General features: G+C 39.6%; 1 protein-coding gene across 16 annotated transcripts in view; it reads left to right on the top strand.

Moving 5' to 3' along the window:
• Positions 1 to 24114, top strand: part of ZBTB20 (zinc finger and BTB domain containing 20) — a 518459-nt gene that overhangs the window by 490434 nt on the left and 3911 nt on the right. For all 16 annotated transcript variants that reach the window (XM_064520252.1, XM_064520247.1, XM_064520270.1 and 13 more), the window contains one exon: positions 1 to 24114. This exon is cut by the window's right edge and continues 3911 nt beyond it. In XM_064520252.1, coding sequence (XP_064376322.1) covers positions 1 to 419 — 419 coding nt within the window. In that variant the 3' untranslated portion in view covers positions 420 to 24114.

Below are 24114 nucleotides of genomic sequence, written 5' to 3' on the forward strand. Positions count from 1 at the left end.
GTGAGAAGCCCCACCAATGCAGCATCTGTTGGCGCTCCTTCTCTTTAAAGGATTACCTAATCAAACACATGGTGACGCACACTGGCGTGAGGGCATACCAGTGCAGTATCTGCAACAAGCGTTTCACCCAGAAGAGCTCCCTTAACGTGCACATGCGCCTCCACCGCGGGGAGAAATCCTATGAGTGCTATATCTGCAAGAAAAAGTTTTCCCACAAGACCCTGCTGGAGAGGCATGTGGCTCTGCACAGCGCCACCAACGGCACACCTGGAGCCACGGGCACTGGCACGAGGGCCGTCCCTGCTGGGGTGGTGGCCTGCACGGAGGGGACCACGTATGTCTGCTCTGTCTGTCCAGCTAAGTTTGACCAAATCGAGCATTTCAACGACCACATGAGGATGCATGTGTCAGACGGATAAGTAGAATCTCTCTCTCTCTCTTTGTTATGAACAAAAAATAGAAACAACAAAAAAAGCTATGGCACTAGAATTTAAGAAATGATTTTTGTTTCATTTTTACCTTTATTTTCCTCCTTTTTTTTGGGTTCGTTTCGTTTTGTTGTTTTTGTACTACATGAAGAACTGTTTTTTGCCTGCTGGTACATTACATTTCCGGAGGCTGGGTGAATAATAATTTTCCCAACCTCCCTCGGATGGTGGCCTTAAGGCCAGGTAGTGCTTCATGAGCTCCACTGGTTGGATCTCTAGCTACTGGCCTCTAAATACAACCCTTCTTTACTACAAAAACAAACAAAAAACACAAAAAAAACACAAAAAAACAAAAAAAAACAGACAGAAAAAATAAAAACAAAAAAACAATTTCTTTTTTTCTCACTTGTGAAGAGCACTACAAAAAAAACAAAACAAAATATATTACAAAATCTACAAGGCCTACTGTCGTTATAAGTACACCGCTCGCAGTGTTTCAATGGACATAATTCACAATTCTGACCGCTTTTGGACTTCACAGTATCCAGTTAGAACTGTGGAATATTTTGCTTCTGGTTGAACAGCAACCAGAGGAAACAAGGCCCTGCTGGTTTCCACCACGTGTCTGCTTTCTCACACACACCTGCATCCGCAAACACACACAAAAGGGCTGAGGGGAGTGCAAGGCAGTGTGGCTTGGACAGTGGGGAGTCCCTGCAGGATGAGGAAGGAGAATCAGAGGTTCCTCACCTGGATTCTGCTCCATCCCACGCTGTCTGGCTCACCCTCCCCACTGCTTTTCCCATACCACCACCACCACCTTACAGCAGAAACCAAGAAGAGTCAGACAACGAGCAACGATGGCTTTTTGTAATTTATTCAGTGTCTTCGCTGAGCCCAGGGCCTCAGCACAATCAAGAGGGACTTTCACAGAAGGCAAAGAGAAACACAGAGGAAAATCAAAGATAACAGAGGTTGCAACCTATGGATCTAGGTACAAGAGAAGGGTTAGTTCCCACAATCTTTGCAAAAAAAAAAAAAAAAGTTAAATCAGGATTTATTCTTGCGGAAGAAGGAGGAATAGAGGGTGGGTGGGGAGGGGAGTAATAATTTAAAAAAAGAGTTCTTGGGACTTTTTTAATTCAAAATTTTATAGAGGGGCAAAAGTGACGTTTACCAGATAGAATGCTGATTTTTTTAATATATTTACAACAGTATTTGTGTAAAAAAACAAAAAAAGTGAGATTGTTAAAAGTAATTTTTCTTTGTTTTCTTTTTTGTTTTGCATACACTGCCACTAATATCTTCTCTTTTATTATATATATGAATATATAAAAATATATATTTTATTTTAAATTGAGACTGTTAAGGTTAGCTAACCTGCTTCCAGATAGAGGGGGGGAGGGGAGATGATCTTGATTTTTATTTTAAAAAAGAGGAAGAATGTTTCTTAATTTTCTTTTCTAGTATTATTTTCTCTCTCTCTCGCTCTTTCTCTCTCTCTCTCCCCCTCTCTTTTTTTTTCTAATGGAATCAAGAATTACCTGGGTCGATGAGAGGCTCTGTGAAGTCATCTGTGAGATTATCTGCTAGAGTTTGTGCATCCTGCAGTATCATTTGAACTGCTACTTTGTTTTTGAGTTATGTGGTTCTCTTTTGGCTCTTACTGAGGTTCCGTTATTTCTTTTTTTGGCTCCAGCTCAGATTTCTGTTCAAGGGAGGTTCCTTTTGAGAAAGAGATTTTCTAGCGATGTTATAGTCTTTTTCTTTTCCTCCTTTTTTCTTATTTGAAAAAATAATGAAAGTTTTGGAAATGTGTAATAACTATGATTTCCCTTCTTTTTCATCACTGGAGAAGAATTAATCTGCTGTATTGTTCTCTCATCCCTGCCTTGCTCGCTAGAGAGCTTCCATATTTGTGTGGGAATCCAATCCTGCCCCTGTAATTTGTGCTGATGCCAAAATAACTTAATATTTTACCATTGCAAATAATCTTCCCTTCTTCATTTGCAAAAATGTCTAACTTAAGGGCCACATCCCACATTCTCTGCATACCCACCTATGCAAGGAATGTAGGATCAGTGTGAAAGATTGATTCCTGATCTGCCTATATATGTTGGTGTTTTGTATTATGTTTTATTGTGTTTCGGCTGGTGTTCTCCCTAGTCTTCTGTGTATCTCTGTGAGAATTTTTCCCCCCAAAGCCAACTCCCAAAGTACATGGGTCCTTAGTTCAGTTGGATCGGTGTCTGACACTATCTTTGTCTTGCTTGAAATCTTAGGATTTGCACCAGCTGCACTCTGGACTTTATATTTTAGGCAGAGAAGAAGCACCTAATAAAAATATGCAAAAAGAAAAAAAAGAAAAGTTGCTAGTTTAGCTTTTACATGTGTCTATATTTAAATTAAGCTTTCTTAAGTTTACAAAATGTTGCTTGTAAACACTGAATATTTCACATGAGGCATTCTTTTATGCTGGACAACTTTCTAAACAATGAATCAATAGATTTCCACATAAAATCTTGAGTGTTCTTTACACCTGCAGCTTTTGTATCAGATGTCTGTGATTCAGCACAGGTAACCTTGTTGCTGTGTTCTAGACCTGTTCCATTACTGATTTATTATGGGAAAAAAACTGACAGATGATTCAGTCTCTGAATTTTTTTGTAACCTGCGAGGTATTGTTCAGCGGATCCTAAATGTTGAAGGCCTGATTCTCAATTGCACTAGACAGTGTAAAGAGACCTTGAGGCAAGGGCAAATGAGCCTCTCACTTGGTAGCACTTTTTTTTGTCACCAATTTCTTTTGGGTAGTTTAATGATTTAAAAAAATATCTCCATTAGTTTGGCTGGGCTAGAGAAGGAGCACAAGTTAGTTAACAAATATTATTCTCATAGCTGCACTGATAAAATCAATGCAAGAAATGAAAGGCAAAACCTAAGACATAGAAAGGGCAAATTAATGTCTGCTCTGTAAAGACATTCTGTACAGAAATCTGTACAAAAAATTAATGTTCTAGAGACAAGGTGGGGGGAGGGGAGAATGGGAGGTGAAGATATACAAAAGGATTTGAAGGTGTTTCCTTGAGGAAAGTTGGTTGTTTTCTTTTTTCCCGAGATCTTTGGTATGAAAAAGTTTTGTGTTCTCCCATGTAGTTCCATGAAAAATTTTAGCCAGCTTCAAAACTATAGCCGCTCATTTGCCATGTGAGGTCTGGGGAAAAGCTGTTTAATTAGCTGTTGATAAGTCTTGTGAGCTAAAGTCAAGATGTAACATATTCTGAAATATGGCTCTCATTTCAGAAGAGATATGCCAGTACACATGAAATAAGAATTGGGGTTTACATCCACCAAAATCCAAATATTACAGTGTTCAGAAAGAAAAATCCTGTGCAAATTTGATTCTTCCATTTTTCAACCTTCCCTAAATCAAAGAAGCATCATCTTTGAAATGCAGATTTGTAACACAGCATCTTCAGTATTTAAGTGAATTAAAGATCAGTTGTGACTGAATGAAAGGTGCCAATTAAAAAGTAAACAAACTTCTTAAAGTAAAGCTAAGGCATCTGAGACTGAATTTTAAATCACTTGTCAAAGAGTTTAGGCCAAGGTTTTCACAAATGGCTGCCTGAGATATTAACTGATTTTATTGAACTTCCAGGCTTAAAAATAAGTGACTTGATTTTGTAAAGAGAAGGAGGATCTGGCAGCTTGACTACAAATGCAGCTGAAATTGCTCATCAGGTCACTTATTTTTTAAGTGCCCCTTTATGGACTTAGGAGGTCAGACCTCAACCCCTTTACCTTTTAAAATGTTCAGTTCTTGTTAATAATGCTTCCTGCTGTCTGTAGAAACAACTACAATATCCCAACATTACTGGTATTTCTAAGCTTCATGTATTGCTACTATGTTCCTTAGCAGAAAGAATACCTGTAATATGCTAGTAATCACAATGATCTACAAACTGCTAGTGACACTGAGTGCATCTGTCTCAGCATGCTTGAAAGGCTTGCTTCAAAATACCTGATAAAATGATGTGGATGAAAAAGAGCAGACTGTATCACATCCCTCTGATGGAGCATGAAATATCCTGCATTCCTTGAGCCTGATTCTCAATGTCCCTAAAGCTCCCTTTGTATTGCTTTGGCAATGGAAAAGGGCATTAATAGGGCACAAATACAAGCATATGAATCAAGGCCTCTCTACAAGGCAAAAGTGCAATAAAAGAAGCCTTAGGGTAAATGAGAGAAAGTGCCTTCTCTTACTGCTGCTGAGGCTGGTGAAGTCAATCCAAAATGTAAGAACGGCCAGACCAAATGTGCCCTATGGTCCATCTGGCCCAGTATTCTGTCTCTGGCTGTGGCTGGTTACACATGATTTGGAGGAAAATGAAAAGACCGTGTTGGATAATTGTGAAGTAATACACCTAAGGGAGAAAAATTATCAGCCTCATTAGTTATATATCTGCTTTTAGCCTAAAGACATGATAATTTATGGCCTTAACTTTTTATGCCATATAGAAGTATATTGTGGCAGATGATCTCACTATCCTGTAGAGATCTAGCCTATTAATTGCTAGGCGGCCCTAGTGGTATCCTGTGGAAGTGAGCTCCGCAGGTTAATTACTGCCTTGTAGAAAAAAAGTGTTTCCTTTTCAGGTTCAGTTTGTTGCTGTTCATTGAAACTGCCCCTGTTTATGTATTATATGAAAGTATAAATCGAAGGACCAAAATCTGTCTTCTCTTGCCCATTCCGCTGAAGTCTGCCTCTCTCTGGGAAATCCGAATCCGCAAGGAATGCAGGACCACAACATCAGTCTCTGCTGATCAGTAAGCAGAGGATAGCTTTTGTGTGTGCGTGTCTGGGGTGTGTGAATTAGTGAGGTTCGACTACAATAATCTCTTGCATAGGCGTAGCAGGTGCAAGTCATAAATAATGAGAACAAAGCAAGAGAATACATCACTTTTTAGAAATTTTAGTATGATCATTTCAAGCTGGTACCTTCTCTCACAAAACTCCTAACACTATTAATAGTCTCTTATAAGGGGAATAGATGCAGACATTTTGCAGGAGCAGCTCTGGGGACGATTTTTCAGCTTCCCCTAGGCTTGCTTCTGGCCCATGCTATTAGCTATTTTCAAAACCAGCCCAAATTCACAGTAAGCTAAAAGGGAAATGTAGCATTTAATGATAACATTGACTCCCTAAGAGAATGAGATTTCCCTTTGCCCTAAGATCAAAGAGGGCAAGTGACATCCATTTTTCTTAGTTAATTTGATTTTTCATCCAAAGGAGAGATGACTAATAACCAGTACACCATCAGCCCCTTACTTCTTACCTAACCCGAAACTGATTGATTTCAGTCGACCTTGAGGTACTTGATTAATCCTGGATCATTTACCTGGTGGAGATAGAAATCTCCTGCCTTTAGCAAGTATGACGCTAGCATGCCCTGCCTCTCTTAGCAGTGAAACCAAAATCCCGTAGGGAGAAGGCACAAAAGATACTCTTTGCAGGATAGTTGAATCCAGCCCAAGATCAGAAGCACCCAAGTCATTTCAAACATAACCAGATCCCCTGTATGCCTGGTACTACAGATCTGTGACCCATCTGACAGTCTTATGCTAAGGTATTCTCCAATTCTCACTGCTGAAGATGACTGCTGCTCAAAAAGACATACAGTATTAATTTAATATCTGGTGGCTGTTCTGTCAAGGGAAACTAGACCTTGATAATCCATGCCTTTCGCTCTGGCATCCAGCTCCTGTGAGCTATTGAAATAAATCAGATAGAAATGAATCAGCAGGTACCTAACTGAAGCAGCATGTGATCAGCTGAAGTGTAATAGCTGCTTTTCATATTCCCCAATTTGTTTTTACACTTGCTATGAAAATTCCTAAAAGAGATAAAATGTGATGAGAACTAAGACATGGCCCTCAGAGGTTCTGAGCCTCTTCAGCTCCCAAGAGACTTGTCACTAAGTAGGATTTGGCCCCTAAATGATCACAACTCTCCTGAAGGAAGGCATATGAGAGAAACTGTTGACAGTATGCTAAGTCTGGAGTCTTGAGTTTGTAAATATAGTGAAAACCCTTCCCAACCCTTGAGTGTCTCCTTGACAAAAACCAAAATCAAGAGGAAAATCCTTGCAGAGGGGCAGATACTGGAAATGACATGTTTCTGCAGCATGCTCCAACAGCCAAGTGTATGAAAGTGGCCTAATGCTAGATTCCTGTCTGTTAGGGGTATGTTCTGCCCATGCTAAGTCAGTGTTACTGCTGCTTTCTGTTAACTTTGTTATTTGTCCTGCTAGAAGTAATACTTGAGGTCTGAGTCAGCTTCCTCCAAAGTCACTGAGTGATCCAGTTGACTTCAGCAGGAGCAAAGGAGTCCCCAGATTTAGACAGATGACTGAAGTGGGAAAGAGAGTTTTAGGTGGAATAGTTGTATGTGTATATTGTTTATATATATATATATATATATATATATATATAAAAATAGAGTATGTGCATATTGTTCAAATTAATTCAAACAAAACCAAGGGGCAGCTTATGTTTTCTTCACTGTAGAACAGACAGATGTGGTCCACAGATATGACACTGAGAGAGGGAGGACCTGTCTAAAGTAAGAATGCTTCACTCTATTAGACCTATTTTTGCAAAAATCAAGGAGGAGTATTTGTTTTGTTTTTCTAAGAAAGAATGTAAATGAGAGAAAGCATGTGTTAGGTAATAGTGTATATCCATCTAATTATTCCCAGTGTTGATACCTAATCAACTAGGTATGTGCCTCTTGGAACAGAAAAAGTATTATGCATTCAATATTTCTATTTTTGATGTCCCTGCAGTATAGAGCAGGAATAACTCTTATGAAGGCAGTGGAGTTACACAAGTCCATGATTTGTGGGAGAAGGAAAGAAGGATTGGTTCATTGTGTATGTCTGTCTGTATCTGGACATGCAACCACTCTAAATTAATGTTTATAATCACTAGGATAGTGTTAGGTAATTTTCATCCAAAATTTATGTTTCTACTGAAAAAAATAAAAAGTTAAATATTAATAGATTTTTTTCATGATAAATTTAGCAGTGGTACTGACTTCTTGTCTCATTTAAGCCTCTACATCAGTGCTTGATCCCAGGTGCTAGAAGAGAGTCCAAGCGTAGGAGAAGCAGAGTTGATTGATCTACTATGAATAAGGTAAAAAAAAAGTAAATCAGACCAGGAATGTGCTTTAAGTCACTACTTAAGTTGCAATTGGTATCTCAAGTAAAGATGTTTGTGGGTTTATTACAAAATAAAATGAGTCAGACTCAACCTAACCATAACTCTGATGAAGCCACATCAGCAGAAGAATTAGTCATGGTTTTTAACATGCTAATTCCCCCCAGAATTATTGAGTGAAAGCATTTAAAATAATAACAAATTTAAGAGAGGCAGAACTCTGCTAGTATGCTTCTTCTGATAGCATCACATGATTACAGTTTCTACTGCCAGAACTAAACCTACTTTACAATCTCACTTCCCTCCCCAGCACTCAGTGAACAGAGATTTAGTGCACAACCACCTATGCCCAAGGAAGGCTCTTAATGTTTCCCTTTATCTTGAACAGGGTTCTGCAATATATACAGCAAGTAAAGAGGAATAGGGAGAAAGAAAGGAGTGCAACATTTTGGGGTAACATGGAGGTAAGCAGACCAGGAAGGTATTCCAAGCACTCTGTCAACTTGGGTTTTAACACCCCCCCCACACACACACACACACACAATTTACACTTTTGTCCTGAGCAACTAATGTGAATTCTGTCCCTACAAGTATTTTTCAAAAACCAGAACACCGTAAGATATTTCTTTAGGAAACAAATACACTGCAGCCTCATACACAATTGCTGCCTTAAAAAAGAAGTGCATCTGAGCAGTTTGGAATGTAGTTATGTTTTTTCTGTAGCAAGGTTTCATCTTAAACATTCCCTTCGTATGAAATGCATTATATCATGTTTTCCTTTTTTAGGAGGTAGGGAATAAGTCAAGAAGTATTAGTGATGCATCGTGGACTTTTTATATTGCATGGCGCTTCTCAGCTGTTTCTTGCCTTCAGTTATGGCATCAGGTTTGGTCCTCTTCCAAAATGGTCACCTCCTTTTCAGGGGGTTGGCATCAGCTCCCTGTAAAACATGGGAGGATAAATCATGTTCCTAGGCCAAGCTTTCACTTGAATTTAATAATGTGAAGATAAGGCTTTGTGATTTGACTACTGACTCCAGGCCCATCCCTGCCAGTGAATTCATAACAGAGAAATCCAGTGAAAAGCTGCTTCCCTGTGACAAATTCAGTTTTTAATTTCTATCAGTTTTTAATTTCTGTCAGTGCAACCTGTATTGCCCTTTTCGGATTTCATGCATGTCACTGGAGAAATATGTAAGCCGTTCTATTGTTTCAGTTGTGATTTTTTTTTAAGAAAAAACATTCTAACAATATCCTTTTGCTGCAGTAATATCATTATACAAATAAATGAAGCATGGCTATCCCATCATGTGTGAGAACTTCTATCCAGTTAAGCCCGTCAGGTCCATTTTTGTTTCCACTCCTCATGCAATCTTTATTAGCCCTTAAGCCCTCTTTGTGGTGCAAAGTTTCACACCCAGTCATGCAGCCACAGCCCAAGTGTCTCTAGTAAATGTTCTAAATCAAGTTTCGCTTAAGTATTACTTTATTACCTTTCAGAAGGTCCCAGTGGGGCTTATCCTGCTGGAGGCATTGGTACCAGTGTAGCAAAGCATTTCCTGCTTTAGCTGTGTTCCAAATAGAACTGTACTCTTCTGCAGTGTGCACACTTCATACAGTTGACTTACTGATTTTTGCCAAGTTCAGCAGTCATATCACACCTGAGGAACATGCAGAGTGTGATTAGATACTTACTGGTTGTGGTCATCTGTCCTTTTCTGCAGTTTCCTGTTCCTACAAAACAGACAGGTATCTTTCTGAGATCCATATATTTGATTAGGCACCTTGTCTACTTCATTTTGTTCCTTTTGATTTTGACATCTGGATATTGCCATGTTCTTTGTTGATGCTTATAGAGTCTCCTAACAGCCCCCACATGTTGAATATATGCTGTTCAACTGAAAACAAACATGACGTTCAGTAGGTGTGATTAAATTCACACAACTGTTTAGTACCCTGTAAGGCATCACAGCTTTTGTATTCTCATTCTTCCCATGAAGTCCTTTAGGCAGTTTTCATTTATCCCATATTCTGTGGGTATCTGTGAGGTCCTTGAATAAAGCTGAATTATATGCCTGTGTGTGTGTGTGTGTGTGTGTGTGTGTGTGTATGCATGCAAATGTGTGTGGGAGTGTGCGTGCGTGTGTGTGTATGTATGGGGTAGCTAGCTGTCTCTTTCTCGCCTTACTAATTGGGTTGCTAATTGGGTGTGAGGACACACATGGATCAGGAAAAAGTTTAAACGGAACATGGTTGCAACATTAACTGTGAAGCTCTTAGCATGAGTCTGTAGTTCATTACTTGTACAGTATGTATGCACACATATATTCATAAAACACATTCTGTAGGTGAAGTTCTCTTAACTGGATGTTTGCCCAAATAAGACATCGTTTAAAGCATGAGTAATGACTCCAAGATTCAGTCCAGTTTATTTTTGTGAGTACGTGTACCCACTCTGCAGGGAAGGTCAAAGTGTGCCTCTCAGAGCCTCATGTGGCCTTTCAGCCACAAAATAAATAAAATAGTCCAGCTCAGCGAGCTTCACTAACAGAAACAGATATCTATGAGGGCTGACAGCTCTAGAACTACACTGTTGAGTTCAGTCACTCATTTCCATTGAATTGCATCATGTTCATGTGACAGAGGACTAAAAAGCAAGCCATATAATCTGAACTTGCCTCTCGGCTCCATTAAAATAACAGTAAAAAAAAATCAAGTCATTAAGCAGCAACACAGTGTATTGATAGGACAAGCACTTAAAATAATCAAGGTATAGAGTCTCAAGTCTTATTTCCAAAGCCTTGTGTAAAACAGCTCTTTCCCCACCTCATGGACTCTACAGCACATTGGCTATTGAATAGCTTTGCAAGTGATCCAAACAATCTGGTCAGAATGTGCAGTGACTAACAATTAAGTTTCTCTCTTGAAATCCGTGTGGCCTTTGCCAAAATCTTTTCAGGAATATATGTGTTTAGTGTGTCTAGAAGACTGGTAGATAGTCAGAAGAAGAAGGAATTGGTCAGTGAGAGTACTGAGCATCTAATCTGTGCAAACTGCAGGGTTTCTAGAACTCATTTTGTTCTCATTTAGTTAGTGGGCTGAATAAATACGTTTAGCTACAGCTGCCGATTTTGGGAGCATGTGGCCCTAAAATAATGTTAGTCTTTTCACTCCAGAATTCTTTGTCACATTGGGGGATTGTCCTTTTCACAGAAAGAGTTATTGGGGATTTTTTGGTTTTGTTTCTTTCATTTTCACTCATGCAAAGTTGAGTAAATCTTATTCCTCTTTGTGTATTGGTGGCATTTCCCTTCCCCTTTTGAGTAAGATGATAAATGCAACAGTTTTGGCTGGTTGGTTTTGGGTGAGTTTTTTTGGTTTGGGGATGTTTTTGGTTAAATGTACATTGTCTCTCTATAGTCAAAATGTCTGTGACTGTAACAGTATGTATTTCTTTTACTGGAAAAAATAGACTTTTTTGGTTTTTGTTAACAGTACTAGTGACTTTGTGGAAAATGACAAGTTGCTATTTAGATCTGCTTAGTTAAGTACAGTACACTACAATACAGTATTTCTGAAAGCTAGAACATACAGTACACAATATATATAGCAATTCTATATCAATATATATACATAGTATAATCATTTAACTTTTGCATCTGCCTATGATCATAGAAAAATTATTTTTCACAGGTATCATTCACAATCCAATCAACTGCTGCAGCTATTTGAAGCATTTAGCAATCATTATTACAGCTCTAGTGTGCTTTTCATATTATTGGCTTCTTTACTTGTCTTTAAAAGATTTTTTCAGGCTTTTTTAATCTCTATGTAGCAAGACGTAGGAAAATAACTTTTTTTTAAGAAAAGGTAAAACAGTATTAGGCTCTACAAAAAGTTAGAGATTATTCCCTGCCATCCCTTTCATATCAGAAGAACAATTAATCGAAACAATTAAGATTATCTATTAGCTCTCTTTGGCGATGTCCCATTGTTTCATTTGTGAAAGTATATGTCAGACTTCTATTACTGGCCTTGGAGAAAGATGCCGTAAGTGATCTTTCACTCTTTCCATATTCTGTTTCTTAAGAGTTTTAAGATTTCCTAAAATCTCCACCACAGTAATGTGGGGGTAGAAGAACAGTATTGTCCGTGCAGTTATTCTGAATGTGGCCAGTGGATTTTGACAGGAATAGGATACAAATTACCTGCACCCCTTCCTGTTAATATATTCCAGCTGCATCTTTACTTGTCCACTTGATCTTCCCCATTTTCAAATGACAACAACCTCTAGCAGGTTTGAGTTTCAATTCAAAAAGTTTCCAACTTTTGTTGGAAAGTGTTGCCTCTTTTTTGTCTTTGCACAATGTTCCTGTTGATTTTGAAGTTTGCGTCAGTCCCAGTGGATTTTCATTGTCACCACAGAGCTGCTGAAAAAAATGTGACAAGGATTATGTCAGCATCCAGATCCAAATAGTCCAGAGAAAGCTGATGGACACCCAAGCTTCATGGCTCAGGGTATCCTTTCTGTGTTCTCAGCTTGCAACAGATGGCCCAAGCAGGAAGTCTGGATCCAAACTTCTTAAGAGTCCAAACTTAAAAGAGCTTGGGAATTTACATTTGCTTTTTTAGTTCAGGTGCATCTCAGCTGACTTTTATTTCTTTGGATGATAATGTGCCACTCCTAAATGAAAATGTGCAAAATCAAGTGGATGGAGGCTGCAGAAGAGGTATTCATTGTACCTCATTTCTCTTAACTGTAAAAGTTAGGAGAAATGAGAGATGGTCACATCCATTACAATCTGTGCTCTCATTGATAACGAGAAAATCTGCATCACTGCAGATCAGTAAACTTAAAACTGGTTTTGGAGTCGGAAGAGAGGGAAAGAGCCACATCCATATAATAATAGGAAGGGAACTTCAGGTGCAGGAATCAGCAAGTACTGGCTTTCCTTACATAGTCCTGTCATCTGCCATTTGCACTTACATGGAGGCCACTACCACATCTTGTTTCTTTCTACTTGCAGTTTAAAAGTCCTGGTCTTCCAGCAGTGATTTCTAAGTCTGGCTTTTCTTTATTCTGTGTATATCCATTTGTGAGGGAAGAAAGAGACTATCCTCTCAATATTAATTACACAGGTTACAAAACTAAATTATGAAAAGGAGGATTTTTATTCCATTAATCCAAACAGGTGCCATTTCCCAAATTAATTCCAGTTAGCTGCTGCAACAGAATGCTGATTTGGTGGTCCACAATTTTGTTATCATGGACTTTGCCTTTTCCTTTGCCTGATTTCTAAATCATACACATTTTCTTAGAGAGTGATCTCCCTTCACTGAGAATGCCTGATCATTTAAATGGCTGCATACCCATTCCATGCTTTCCCTGCTAATCCTTCGTAAGGTTCGGTAATTCATTTAGGATAATTACTAGTTAATATGTTTCTTGATTTAACTTCTTTGTTGCCTTTTATTTTTCCCAATGCTTTTTTAAGCACCTCAGTTCATTTTGCATCTTATACAGTTTACAGTTTATATTTTTAGGCTAAGAAGTGGTTTTACAGACAGGATGGTACCAAACAGGTAGATTATCCACACTAGAGGTTGTACTTTTAGAATGCAGTGTGTACAGATACAATTGCCTAAGGGAAAGTGAAACTAACAAAATAATCGGCTGGTGAACACTATTTTATACATATCTTTAACATAAAGGACAGTCAGTCATTTGTGAATCCAGAAATCTTGCTTTTTTGAATGTATCCTTTCTTTTTCATTCTCTGAAGAAATATTAACCTTGAGAATTGTGATAGTCTAAGAAACTCATTTGATATGTGCATATTTTTTGCTTTTCTAAGGAGAGAGAAAACAGAAGGTGATATTGGCTCTACAGATTTATAGATTCTTGCATTGGAGACTTTTCTTGACTGATACAAACATTAAGGGAAGTCTGTATCCAAATATTAGCTTTATTCTAGTATATGGTTTTCATTATTACTTTTGGTTTCCATCTCTTTATTGACCAAGTAGACCTTCAGGGCTAATGCAAGCCATGGTCTCATGTTTCTGTGGTCAATAGCATTTATATTTAGCTCCCTTTTGCACTTCTTTTCTGTGTTATACAGTTTTTGAGGAACACAACAGTTTAAGTAGGTAACACTGCCATGGCAAGAGGGAGAACCTTGTACAAGCAGAACATTGCTCTGTGCAACTGTGCAGGGACAGAAAGGGATTTTAAAGCTCTTCGCTGCAAGGTTGAATAATAACAGAAGGAGAGTTCCCCCCTTGGTGGTGCTTGCACCAAAGACTGGGGGGCCTCCCAGGAGAGAGGAGTGCTTGAACTTTGTACAAGGGACTTGCTCTTCACCCATGCTGCCTAGAGGAAAAGATTGAAGCTCCAGCACATGCTGCTGCTCTTTTTTTTTTTTTTTTTCCAATATGAATGTCTTTTAAAATGTGTAGTTCTTGTTTATTGGTGGAAGAGGTGTCACTTTTTCAGTCACTATAATCAGAGGTAAACTTGTTCAGAAGTATCCTCAACAAGTTTCATTGCCTTTCGGTGTGCCCCATGTCCTTTGTCCTAATGCCAGGATGTAGATCGGCCTGGTGAAAAACTCATAGGGATCCTTCAGATCCTTCACTTATTCCCACTATATTCGTATGTGCTGAGCATTCAGTACTCGGGATCCTTACTCCAAAGTTCAGATTCAGAGAAATTCTTCCTTTGAAATGAGGCGGTAAACTGGTGGTTTCCCATGAATTCCACCCATAATCCACTTTTGTCGCCAAACATAAGATATATGGGCTGCTCAGTTCAGGCAGGGTGTGCTGCATAACCTCTCCCTTCAGCATCAGTGAGGTCTATATTTAATGCTGCAGATTGGTTGGACCAGTTCTCTATGGGCCAGTTTCTGCAAGTCTGACTCACATGTGCTCTTTTGTTGGTTTCAGTGTGCATCTTTTCTGGCAGATAAAGCAAACAATCCTACAGAAAGCTACAACAAAAAACATTTTCATATACACCCTTTAAGGTGTCACAGGACTGTTCCCCATAATTTAGTATGTTTCTGTCCTTCATAAAAGATTTGATTTCACTCCACCAGGCACATTTTGCTTGTACTAAGAGCTTGGTGATTAAATATGCTTTCCTTCTTGCTAGGAGGCTTAAAAATTTGGTTTGATCCATGGTAGCTTATGTTTATTTTCAATAAAATACTTAAATAACTAAATAGTAAGCCACAGCAGCTAGCGTAGATACATTTTACACAGCAGTCATGTTTTCCATAATTTACACCCGTACTATGTCACTTTTCTGTTGACAAAACAATGTAAAGCATTTGTGGCATAAAAGAGAGCTATGACCCAGTGACATTGCAGCAGTAGTATTTAGAGTTAATTGGTTTTAGCTTTCTAACTACTTTAGCCAGAAGGCGCCTGGCCATACCTTTTCTGTGAAGGTGATTACATAAAATCGAGTAGGTGAAAGAAAGCTGTTTCTTTGTAATATCTGATTTTATAACCCCAAATTCAGAATATCCATCCAGTGAAATGTGGAATTGTATAGCACTGCAGAAAGCTTTTCTGTAGTGTTTTTTTTTTTAATATATGTGCTACTGCACTGTGTATGCAGGAGAATGGACGTGAACCCATGCAGTCTGGTGTGAGCTTAGCCTTTCAGCAAACATGTAGGACACCCTCAAAGTACAGCCAGCTGAAAAGCGAGAAAATGTGTTGCTGAGGATTGTATTGGCTAAGTTGATGTTTATAGACTTTACAGAAGAGCTAACAAGTGTTAACATTTTCGTGTTTCATATATTCTCTAACATGGGCATACCACCGTAACTCTGCACCCAGAGAGAGTGGGGTTAGACACTGGGCCTGTGCAATGATTCCAGTGTGCTCTCTTAATCTTTCATGAAAGGATCATTGCTAACGATAAACAGCAAAAATTCTTACGGCCTGGTATTTTTCTACTTTGGAGATGAATTTTCAGGATCACTGCACCCCTATGTAGCTTTCTTCTCGTAGACTCCTTTTCTTGTTCCTGTTCATTTGAAACCCTGTTAATCATTTCTGCGCTGGAAAGAAACAGAGTGTATCTGTGTGTCTGGAGGGGAGGGCAAGGCTTTCCTATCTTTGCAAGAGAGAGAAAAGGAGGAACCTGTTTCTCAGTTATTGATTGCTTTTTTTTTTTTTGGTGGTGGTATTTGCTTTTGTTTACATGTTGGGGCAGGCTGCAGTCTTCAGTAAGGGACTGGGAATGGGAGAAGAGGGAGAAGAGATGAGGAAGCATGTGCCTGAGCCTAGAACCCGCATCATGCAATATTCCTCCATATACCGAGTAATTACAGTGAGATTAGTGAAGCAGCAGCAAAATTGTTTCCTCTTTCCATACATTTCCTGTTCTAGTTCCTCCTTCCCTTTTGTGGCCCCTTACACTGCTCTAGTGATTCCCCACACTCCTTTCTAGTTGTTATGAGGGTTAGATGGAGGCTTTTGTGGCTGTCCAGACTGGAATTAATCTCCAAATCAGTGAGTATCCCAAAGTGTTGTGTTTTCCCAACTGATATGTTAATGAGTGGCGAGCCCTGGCAGATGTTTTGTTTTGTTAAAAGAGATAGACTAGGGGAGGTATAGGCCGACTGGGACTCAATAACCTGCTTGCCTTTGTTATTAGTGAGCTTTATTTTGATTTTCTTAAGTGTTTTCATTTTTAGGTACTTAAGAGCGTACATGCCTGTAATTAAAATTCCTGCTTTTCCCACCATTGCCCTGAAAGGACCATGAAAAAAATCCTATATACACACTAGTTTATACTTGCAGGGTGGAGGAAGGAGTTGTCCATGCATGTGCATGTCTGCGTGAGAGGGGGAGAACTCAAATTAGTGTTGATTTGTCCATTTGTTTGAGGGTGGCCACAAAGAGCTGCCACTTTGAAGAGTTGATTGCACTACAGAACCTTAGCCTGGGCACTGTTAGAATAAGGACTGTATATTGGGAACGGGAACACTTTGTAGGTTTTTTATCCACACTTACACATGCCCTTTGCTAGGTGTACCTTGCAGAGTTTGCATCTGACAACTTTGTCTAAAACCACTACTGACTTTTTTTGCTGTATCCATTTAGTTCTCTCTTCTTTCTGTAGTCCCTCAGCAATGACTTGCCTCCTTTCCATTTTCAGTCATTTGTCTTATTATTTTTTCAATAAATGTCCTATCTACTAATGAGAACTCTACTTCAAGTGGGAGGAGAGAAAATGAGGCATGTGAAAGTGTGGCTGGGAGACTGCAAATCCGCCTTTGTTTTGGGGCATTCATATACTTTTACTGAGAGCTGATTTCTTGGGGGTTGGGTGGGGTGGGGAGGGAGTTTGTGCTTTTTTGGTCTGGATAAGGCTTTTTATTTTTGCACTAAGTATGACTGCACTGCACTGCATTGCACTACTGAAATGTATTTACATGTGGTGGGTTTGGAAGGGGCCAACTAAGCAGGAAGGGAGAAGAGAAAGGGATAGGCACAGAAAAGAGCATATGCCATAAACCTGACCAGGTTGAGAGAGAACTGGGATTATCTCTGCTTTAAGCAGCTAGTCAGACACTGAGGTAGCTGTGTTGGATAGCTTCTGTCTTTTATTAAAAGAAAGTAATGAAAAGCACTATAACAGAAACTGAAGAGGCATCACAGGTTTCAAAGTGCTGTAGATCTTCCCCCCCCCCCCCCCCCCCCTTCTAAGAGAACATTCTTTGGGGCTATGAGAGAGTTAGGAAAGCTGCTCAGCATGAAAACCAACATAAGGCTTCAACATGAAGATACCAGTTCCTAGTTCAGATGCCAAAACTTGCAGGACTGCTGTCAGATAGGCCCTCTGGAGAGAGGCTTGACTGATTAGTATCCTTTCAGTATAAGCATGATCTCTCAGCTCAAGAAGTGAAGCCACAAAGCAGGCTTACCAAAGGGGAAGGTCACTGAAAAAAAGCACTTCTTTCAGAGGCTGTTATGGGAACAGTGCAATAAAATTTGTTCTGAACGCTCGATTAAAGATGTTCTGGTCAAACTTTTGGAGGTAAGGGGAGCAGGAGGAGCAGGACAAGAAAGAGTGGTTTGGATTTCAGTCCCATAAGGAATACTCCTACTTGGGCAAAAGAGGCCCTCTGGCATATTAAGATCTTCAGTCTGATTTCTCTCCTCAGATAGATAGTGAAGCATTATGAAGGCTTTTGGCAGGAACCAAGTGGAATCCTAAGCTGGAAAGTATTTTTACAGTCATGATGCATGTTGGCCTATACCTTGGTCATTAGTTTTGTAACAAACAGAATATGAGAAAAAAGAAAACAATAGTAATGTGCAACAAATTCCATCTCTACTGTAGCTCTTTGTGGTTTATAAACTCTCAAAAGATTGTCTTGAATCTCTTCAATAAGATTATAATTATAACCTCCACTGGAAGGTAGAAGAAGATGATCAAAAATGCACTATATGGCAACTGGGAGAAGAATGTAAAGCATGAGCACATCGGCTTTGGTCCTGCAGTGTAGGAACCTGCTGTCTAGTGTACACAGAGGTTTCATGGACAAAAAAAAGAGGAAGGTAGGCACCCAGCTCTTGAGGAAAGTTTAATGTAATTGGATGTTCGAAAGTCTATTCATGCCCTGAATTTCTCCTTATGCTTGAAGCTAAGACCTTTTGGCTTTATCAGTACCAAGGAATGGGTAGTACAGACCTTACACAGGGCCACATACTGCAGAGCTGATTGCTGCTGGTCAGTCTTCTTGAGCTGTCTCATTTGAGAAAAGTATAAAGAACTAGAGGAGGAGTAACATACCAGAGGCAGGTCATGGGTGAGAAGGGAAAAGAGCCTGGGAAGAAGTGAGTCTATCTGGAACCAAAAAAGACTTTAGGTTTAAGGGTGTGTTTTTCTGGGAAACTCTGAGATTCCTGCTCTTAGATTTCATCCATCTTGGTTTGAAAGGACTGGAAGAGAAGATCTAGAGATATCCTTGGATGTAGTGTTAAATGATTTACTGAATGTCTCTTCCCTTGGAAGTGGGCAAGATAATGGAACATGCAGTCTCTTTCTGAGTCATCTGCAGGAATCCTACAAGAGAAAACCATTGCAGGGTCATCTTCCAGTAATGAGTTAATGGATGCCCAACAAAGCACAGTTCATTTGAGAGCCAGCATAATACAGTGGCAGCAGAGCACATTTAATTTGTGAAGTGGTATTCTCTTCTATAAGAGTGAAGACAACTACAGAGTCATGATATAGAGGAAATCAAGCCTGTCTACTGAAGGTAATTCAGGTTATGAGCTAATACTCCCCTCTCTCGTTTAGGTGAGTTTTTGTTTGGTTTTCTTTTTTAAGGCAGCTGCATATATTGCTATTGTCAGAGTGGGTTTGCATGGTCAAGGAGGAGTAGTGGACTACTCCAGGAAAAAAGTGAAGCTTAGGGTTTACTGAGCCTGCTGTGTCCAGAGTGCCTTTCCTGCTGTGGTGAAATAAAGAACTTCTGTAGTTTGAGCTGTTCTGGCTGACTGATTGCTGCATATTCCTCCCGTGTGGTCTGACCTGAAGTCAACCATATTTGGGCAAGGAGAGGAACACTGCATGCTTGCAATGCTGTGATAAGATGCCATTTGCACTAGTTTTTAAAAAGTACTGCAACCTGAAGAAATGGGCTTTGAGCCATGCTCCAAAACTGGGTTTGAATTCAGTTTAAACCTGATTCCAGCTAACTCAGTTTCAACAAAAACTTGTCTGGTTCATGTAAACAAGAAGCAAACCATTTTTAAAAGCCACATTCCAGCCTATGTTCCCACTGAGTTATAGTACTCAACCAGAGCAGTCCCTGGACGTAATTGTGATGGTGTAGTTTTAATGGCTTTTAAATAGGTTGTTCCTTTTTACATGGTCAGTTTGAAACTAGTTTAACTGGAACTGCATTTAAATATAGCACAAACTCATTTTTTTTTAGCATGGTGCTAAAGCTCCATGTAGACAGTGCTTGACTAAGAAACCAAGGATAACTTGAGGTTTATTTTAAGAAGCCAAAACATATGTTGCTGATTAGAGATGCCGCATAACTTAATGCCCTATTTTTTTCTCCAGAAGGAGAAACACTAACTTCCATAATTCTCCTCCATTTGTCATCCTGCTTCGTTGTCGCACTTTTTTTCATGAATGAATATCACATTGTCCAGTGGGCTAGATCCAAAACAGACCTTCCCTATACTATCTGATCATCTCGTTTCTGTATTTTCCTTTCCTAGACACTGACAAGCACTACTGAGGATCAGCTTCACTTTTTGTCTGGGACTACATGGTGTAGTTACGGTTCAATACAATGTCAGTGATACTTTCAATTTTATGGTAATTTTGTAGCTTACCCCTGAGTAAGGGTGAGGAAAATGTTATTTTTCAGAAGTTCCAGTGAAAAAGAAAATGCCAGGAATTGTGGTGGAGCTTCAGACACAGTGCTATAGCTAAGTTTGTAGGGAATACTTTTCTGGTGGCTGGTGATACTGACATTTACAAAGACAATTTCAAAGCAATAGAGAACTTAGCTTTCTCATCTCTGCTGAACTAAGAGAATTTATGCTAACACAATGACCCCAGACTAACCTGTCAGTATTCATCACTTTTTCCGTAATGGAGAAAGCTAAACAAATTATCACATCACCTTATGCAGTCTAAATTTGCTTCTAGACTACTCCCAAATGCCTGCCAGCCAGCTGTCCTGATCCTAGTTTCGCACTGGCTGGTGGTTTGTCAGATCAGCCAAGATGACCAAGACATAGCCTTGGCCCCAGCTGGGAGTTTTGTACCTTTCCTTTTCCTTTTGGTTTTCCATCAGACCAGGAACGCAATTAGTGGTGAGTAGATGGCAGATGAGCTGTTGCTCCGGATGACAAGAATGGCAAAGCCAATTACGACTGAGCTACTCTTGTCCTTGAGGACACCTCTAAAGGCAAGAGACCAGGCTCTGGTTGCTGGAGTAGTTATAAACCAACAGCTTCTGCTGCTTGCCCCTCTAAACTTTGTTTTGATCAACTATGCTGTTGCCCTCAAATATGCTTTATGTGTGAATGCAGTTGTTTTGTTGTCTGTCTTCTCTCTTCTGCATCATGGATGTGGCACCAACTTACTCTCACAACAAGCTTGGGTTTTGTTTTGCTGTTATTATTAATATGTAATTCTACTGTAGACCAAAAAATATGAAAAGGAAAAAAAATCAGTTTCAAGACATAAAAGACCAGTGAAAGGTGAAAAATTTAGGAAGGAAAGGTGTGAGAGAAGCAGTGGTTAACTGTGTTAAGTTAGAAATCTCAGAATAGCCTTACCTTTTTCTTAACCAATGCTTACCAATCATCTGGTAGTGGGGTTAGATAGCTTTCTTGGCTCATTTGTACTTGTATTCTTTTATATATATCTATATGTATATGTGTGTATATATATATACATATATATAATTTTTGTTTCTTTGTATTGCTGTTGCACATCATGTTGTCTTTTATAATGCCTGATTTTTATTGTATTGTACTTTATCAGACTGTTTCATTTTCCTTTTGAAGGATGGGAAAAATAATGTTTCCTATTTGTTTTGAATTTTTGAGGAAAAAATGCACTGGAAGTAAACACAAACACATTTTGCCATTTGAAAAAAAAAAAGGAAAACACACAGCCACGCAGTGGAAAAGGCTAAGAAAAAGCTCCCCTCTTTTTCCTTATTATGGAAGCATCCTCTAAAAGATATGCTAGAAAGAAAACAAACAAACAAGAGAGAAGCCTCTTTGATCCCAGCTCTGCAATCTGGAGTATTTAACACATTGTTTTGCAGGGTTGGGCTCCTAAATGGGCAACAGTCATAAAATCCAGAGCCACGTGGGGCAAATTCAGCCCTGGTGCAAGCAGATGTAATTGCAGTGAAGTCAAAGGAGCTACACAAAGGATGGATTTAGCCACATGCATGCAAGCTACAGCTCCCTTCCCTGTAGTACCTAAGTCCCCGCTGCCAGATTTTATTGATGTTGAAATGGTTGGTCTTTTGGCTGTGTTAATCGCATAATATCTATTTAACGTTGTTCAAGGTAGGCAAAACATTTTCCCCACTGAATACATCAGTTCTGGATGCACCTTTGTGTGACACTTTTTGCCTACCTACTTTCAGCTGTTACCCACTCCCAGCAGTGAACTGATATGATCTAACACTGGTTGAAGAGCTTGCCTTTGCCAGAAAATGGACTTCATTATTAAGCATAGTAAAACTTTTGCGTATTTAACTACTATGATCCAGAAATGGCCCTTGCACTTTTAAGGCATATGGAAACATCCTCTCTGTCTTTCAAAATGCAGCAAGTGAGCAAAACGAGCAAAACCAGCTCTATTGTCAGTAAAACACTGCGCATGCGGGCATGCACACATGTGCGCGTGCACACAAACACACACACACACACGGTCTGTGGGCTCATCACCCTGAATCTTCCCAGACCTTTACATGCTCTGCAGTGTCCTGTCTCCATAGTGCCTGCTCGCTTGAGTACAGCGGGACAAATGTTCTTGTTGAAAGAAATGCAGATCATACATTTTAAAAGGCAGATGATTTTCCTGTTATGCCAGCATCTTTGAAATCCCCATATCAACTGATGACTTCTCCTAGCCTGCTGGCTTTCAATCAGTTGTTAAACCATTGGCTTTCTCTGTTTTGTTTTCTAAGGAGGGAATGTGGGGTGGGGAGGATATGGAGTTGTTGTTTATAACTTCACAGTCCTGATAGTTGGTTTGTATCTTCCATATTTTATGCAAAAACAGACATTATAAGTCAATAAATAATTGTGCCCTAGACTGAAAGTTAAGTGTTCAGGAAAGGAAAAAAATGTTTGGCATTTTTCTACATTTTTGTGAAGACTCTTTTGGAAAGGAAGGGTACATATTTTTGTTGTGTAGTATTTTCTATTTTTGAATGCATTTTCTTGGTACAAGACTGTTTTGTGGATTTTTTTTTTTTTTTTTGGTGAACACATTATTTAAAAAAAAAGAAAAGAACGAAAAAACTAATTGAAAAGTTTGCCCTTAAGGATATGCTGCAGTTTTGAGGTTTAAAATAAATAAAAAACCATTCAAGGCGCGTGTTAAAAGTTGGGGGATTGTATTGTTGGGAGTTTTTTTGTAATTGTTACAAAAAGAAGTTTGTAGCCACTGCTGTTTATTTTGTTTCAGATGAGTAAGTAAAGGGATTGTTCTTGTGTTATTCTTTTTTTTAAAAAAAAAAAAGTTATTTATGAAATGTCACAAACACTGGACTGTGAGTTTGTGTGGAAGCGTTTTACCACCCTGTGTCTTCATAGAGCTGTTGGTGATCCTGCTTCTCATTACTCTGTCTTACGATTTCCTGAGCAAATTTTGGGGGGATAGTGGGAGGGAAAGAGGTGAAGTAGAAACTAAAAAATTTGGAAACCTAAATGTGGGCCATCAGCTCTTCTCCTTCTCCTTTGTACCACAGGAGTGAGACAGGCTTACCGTCACTGGTGGAAAAAGAAAATTTGTGGTATCCAGATGTGGCAAGGGGTTACGTGACTGAGAGCAGTGATGCTCATAATGGCCTCTGTAAATGACATCCCAGTTTCTCAGTCAACGGCTCCCCTAGCTTGCCCATCATCAGGCCAGTGGCTTTTGTGACAAACTTCCCAACCCAAACGAAACCTTGAGGATGGTTTGCATTTTCAGTTGCCAGCCCAGCTTTTTTGGCCCCCCTTCAGTGGGAGCAAACAGCAGGGAGCACTGCTCAGTTTGGTCACTGGTTCTTGATTTGAGGAGAAGTAGAAACTGAAGGTTACCAAAGAGGTGTGCCATGTGCACAGTTTTGAAGAATAGGCTTAAAAACACTAAAGTACTGCTCCAGGCACTCATGGGACCAGAGAAAAGGGAAAGAGGAAGACACCAACAGCCATAACAAAAACTGGAGATATGTAACTGGGCTACTTTCTAGACCAACCACTCTCTTTTTCCTTCCTGGACAATAATGCAGCCAAATCTTGAGACTGTCAAGCAGACAGAAAGCTGAATGTGGCCTTCATTTCTCCTGCCTTTCCTTTTTATTCTCCCTCTTCCTTTGCCCTGAGAATTCTTCTCAGTGAGCATCTGCTCCACTGAGCACCTTTCTGCCCTCCACCTAAACTGCCCTCACTTTCAAAATGTGGGTTCAGTCAGGACTGAGTAAAATCACGTGCCTTCTTTTTCCCATTTTATAATTATACCAACCTTCTCCCCTTCCCTAACTTAAATGTGCGAGAGATGGAGGAGGCTGTTTAGAAGTGCTACTTGTCTATGGGTGTCCAGCAAAGCAGGAAGGTGGTGGGGAGAGGAGGGGGAGTGGGGAGATATTATTAACTCCTTTCCCTTTCCACACGTAGCAGGTCTTCCTGAGGAGACACCCTCCACCACCAGCTCCTCATATGGTCATCTCACCCAC

This window comes from Dromaius novaehollandiae, chromosome 1 (genome assembly GCF_036370855.1).
Source record: "Dromaius novaehollandiae isolate bDroNov1 chromosome 1, bDroNov1.hap1, whole genome shotgun sequence".
In the NCBI taxonomy this organism is placed as follows: Eukaryota; Metazoa; Chordata; class Aves; order Casuariiformes; family Dromaiidae; genus Dromaius; species Dromaius novaehollandiae.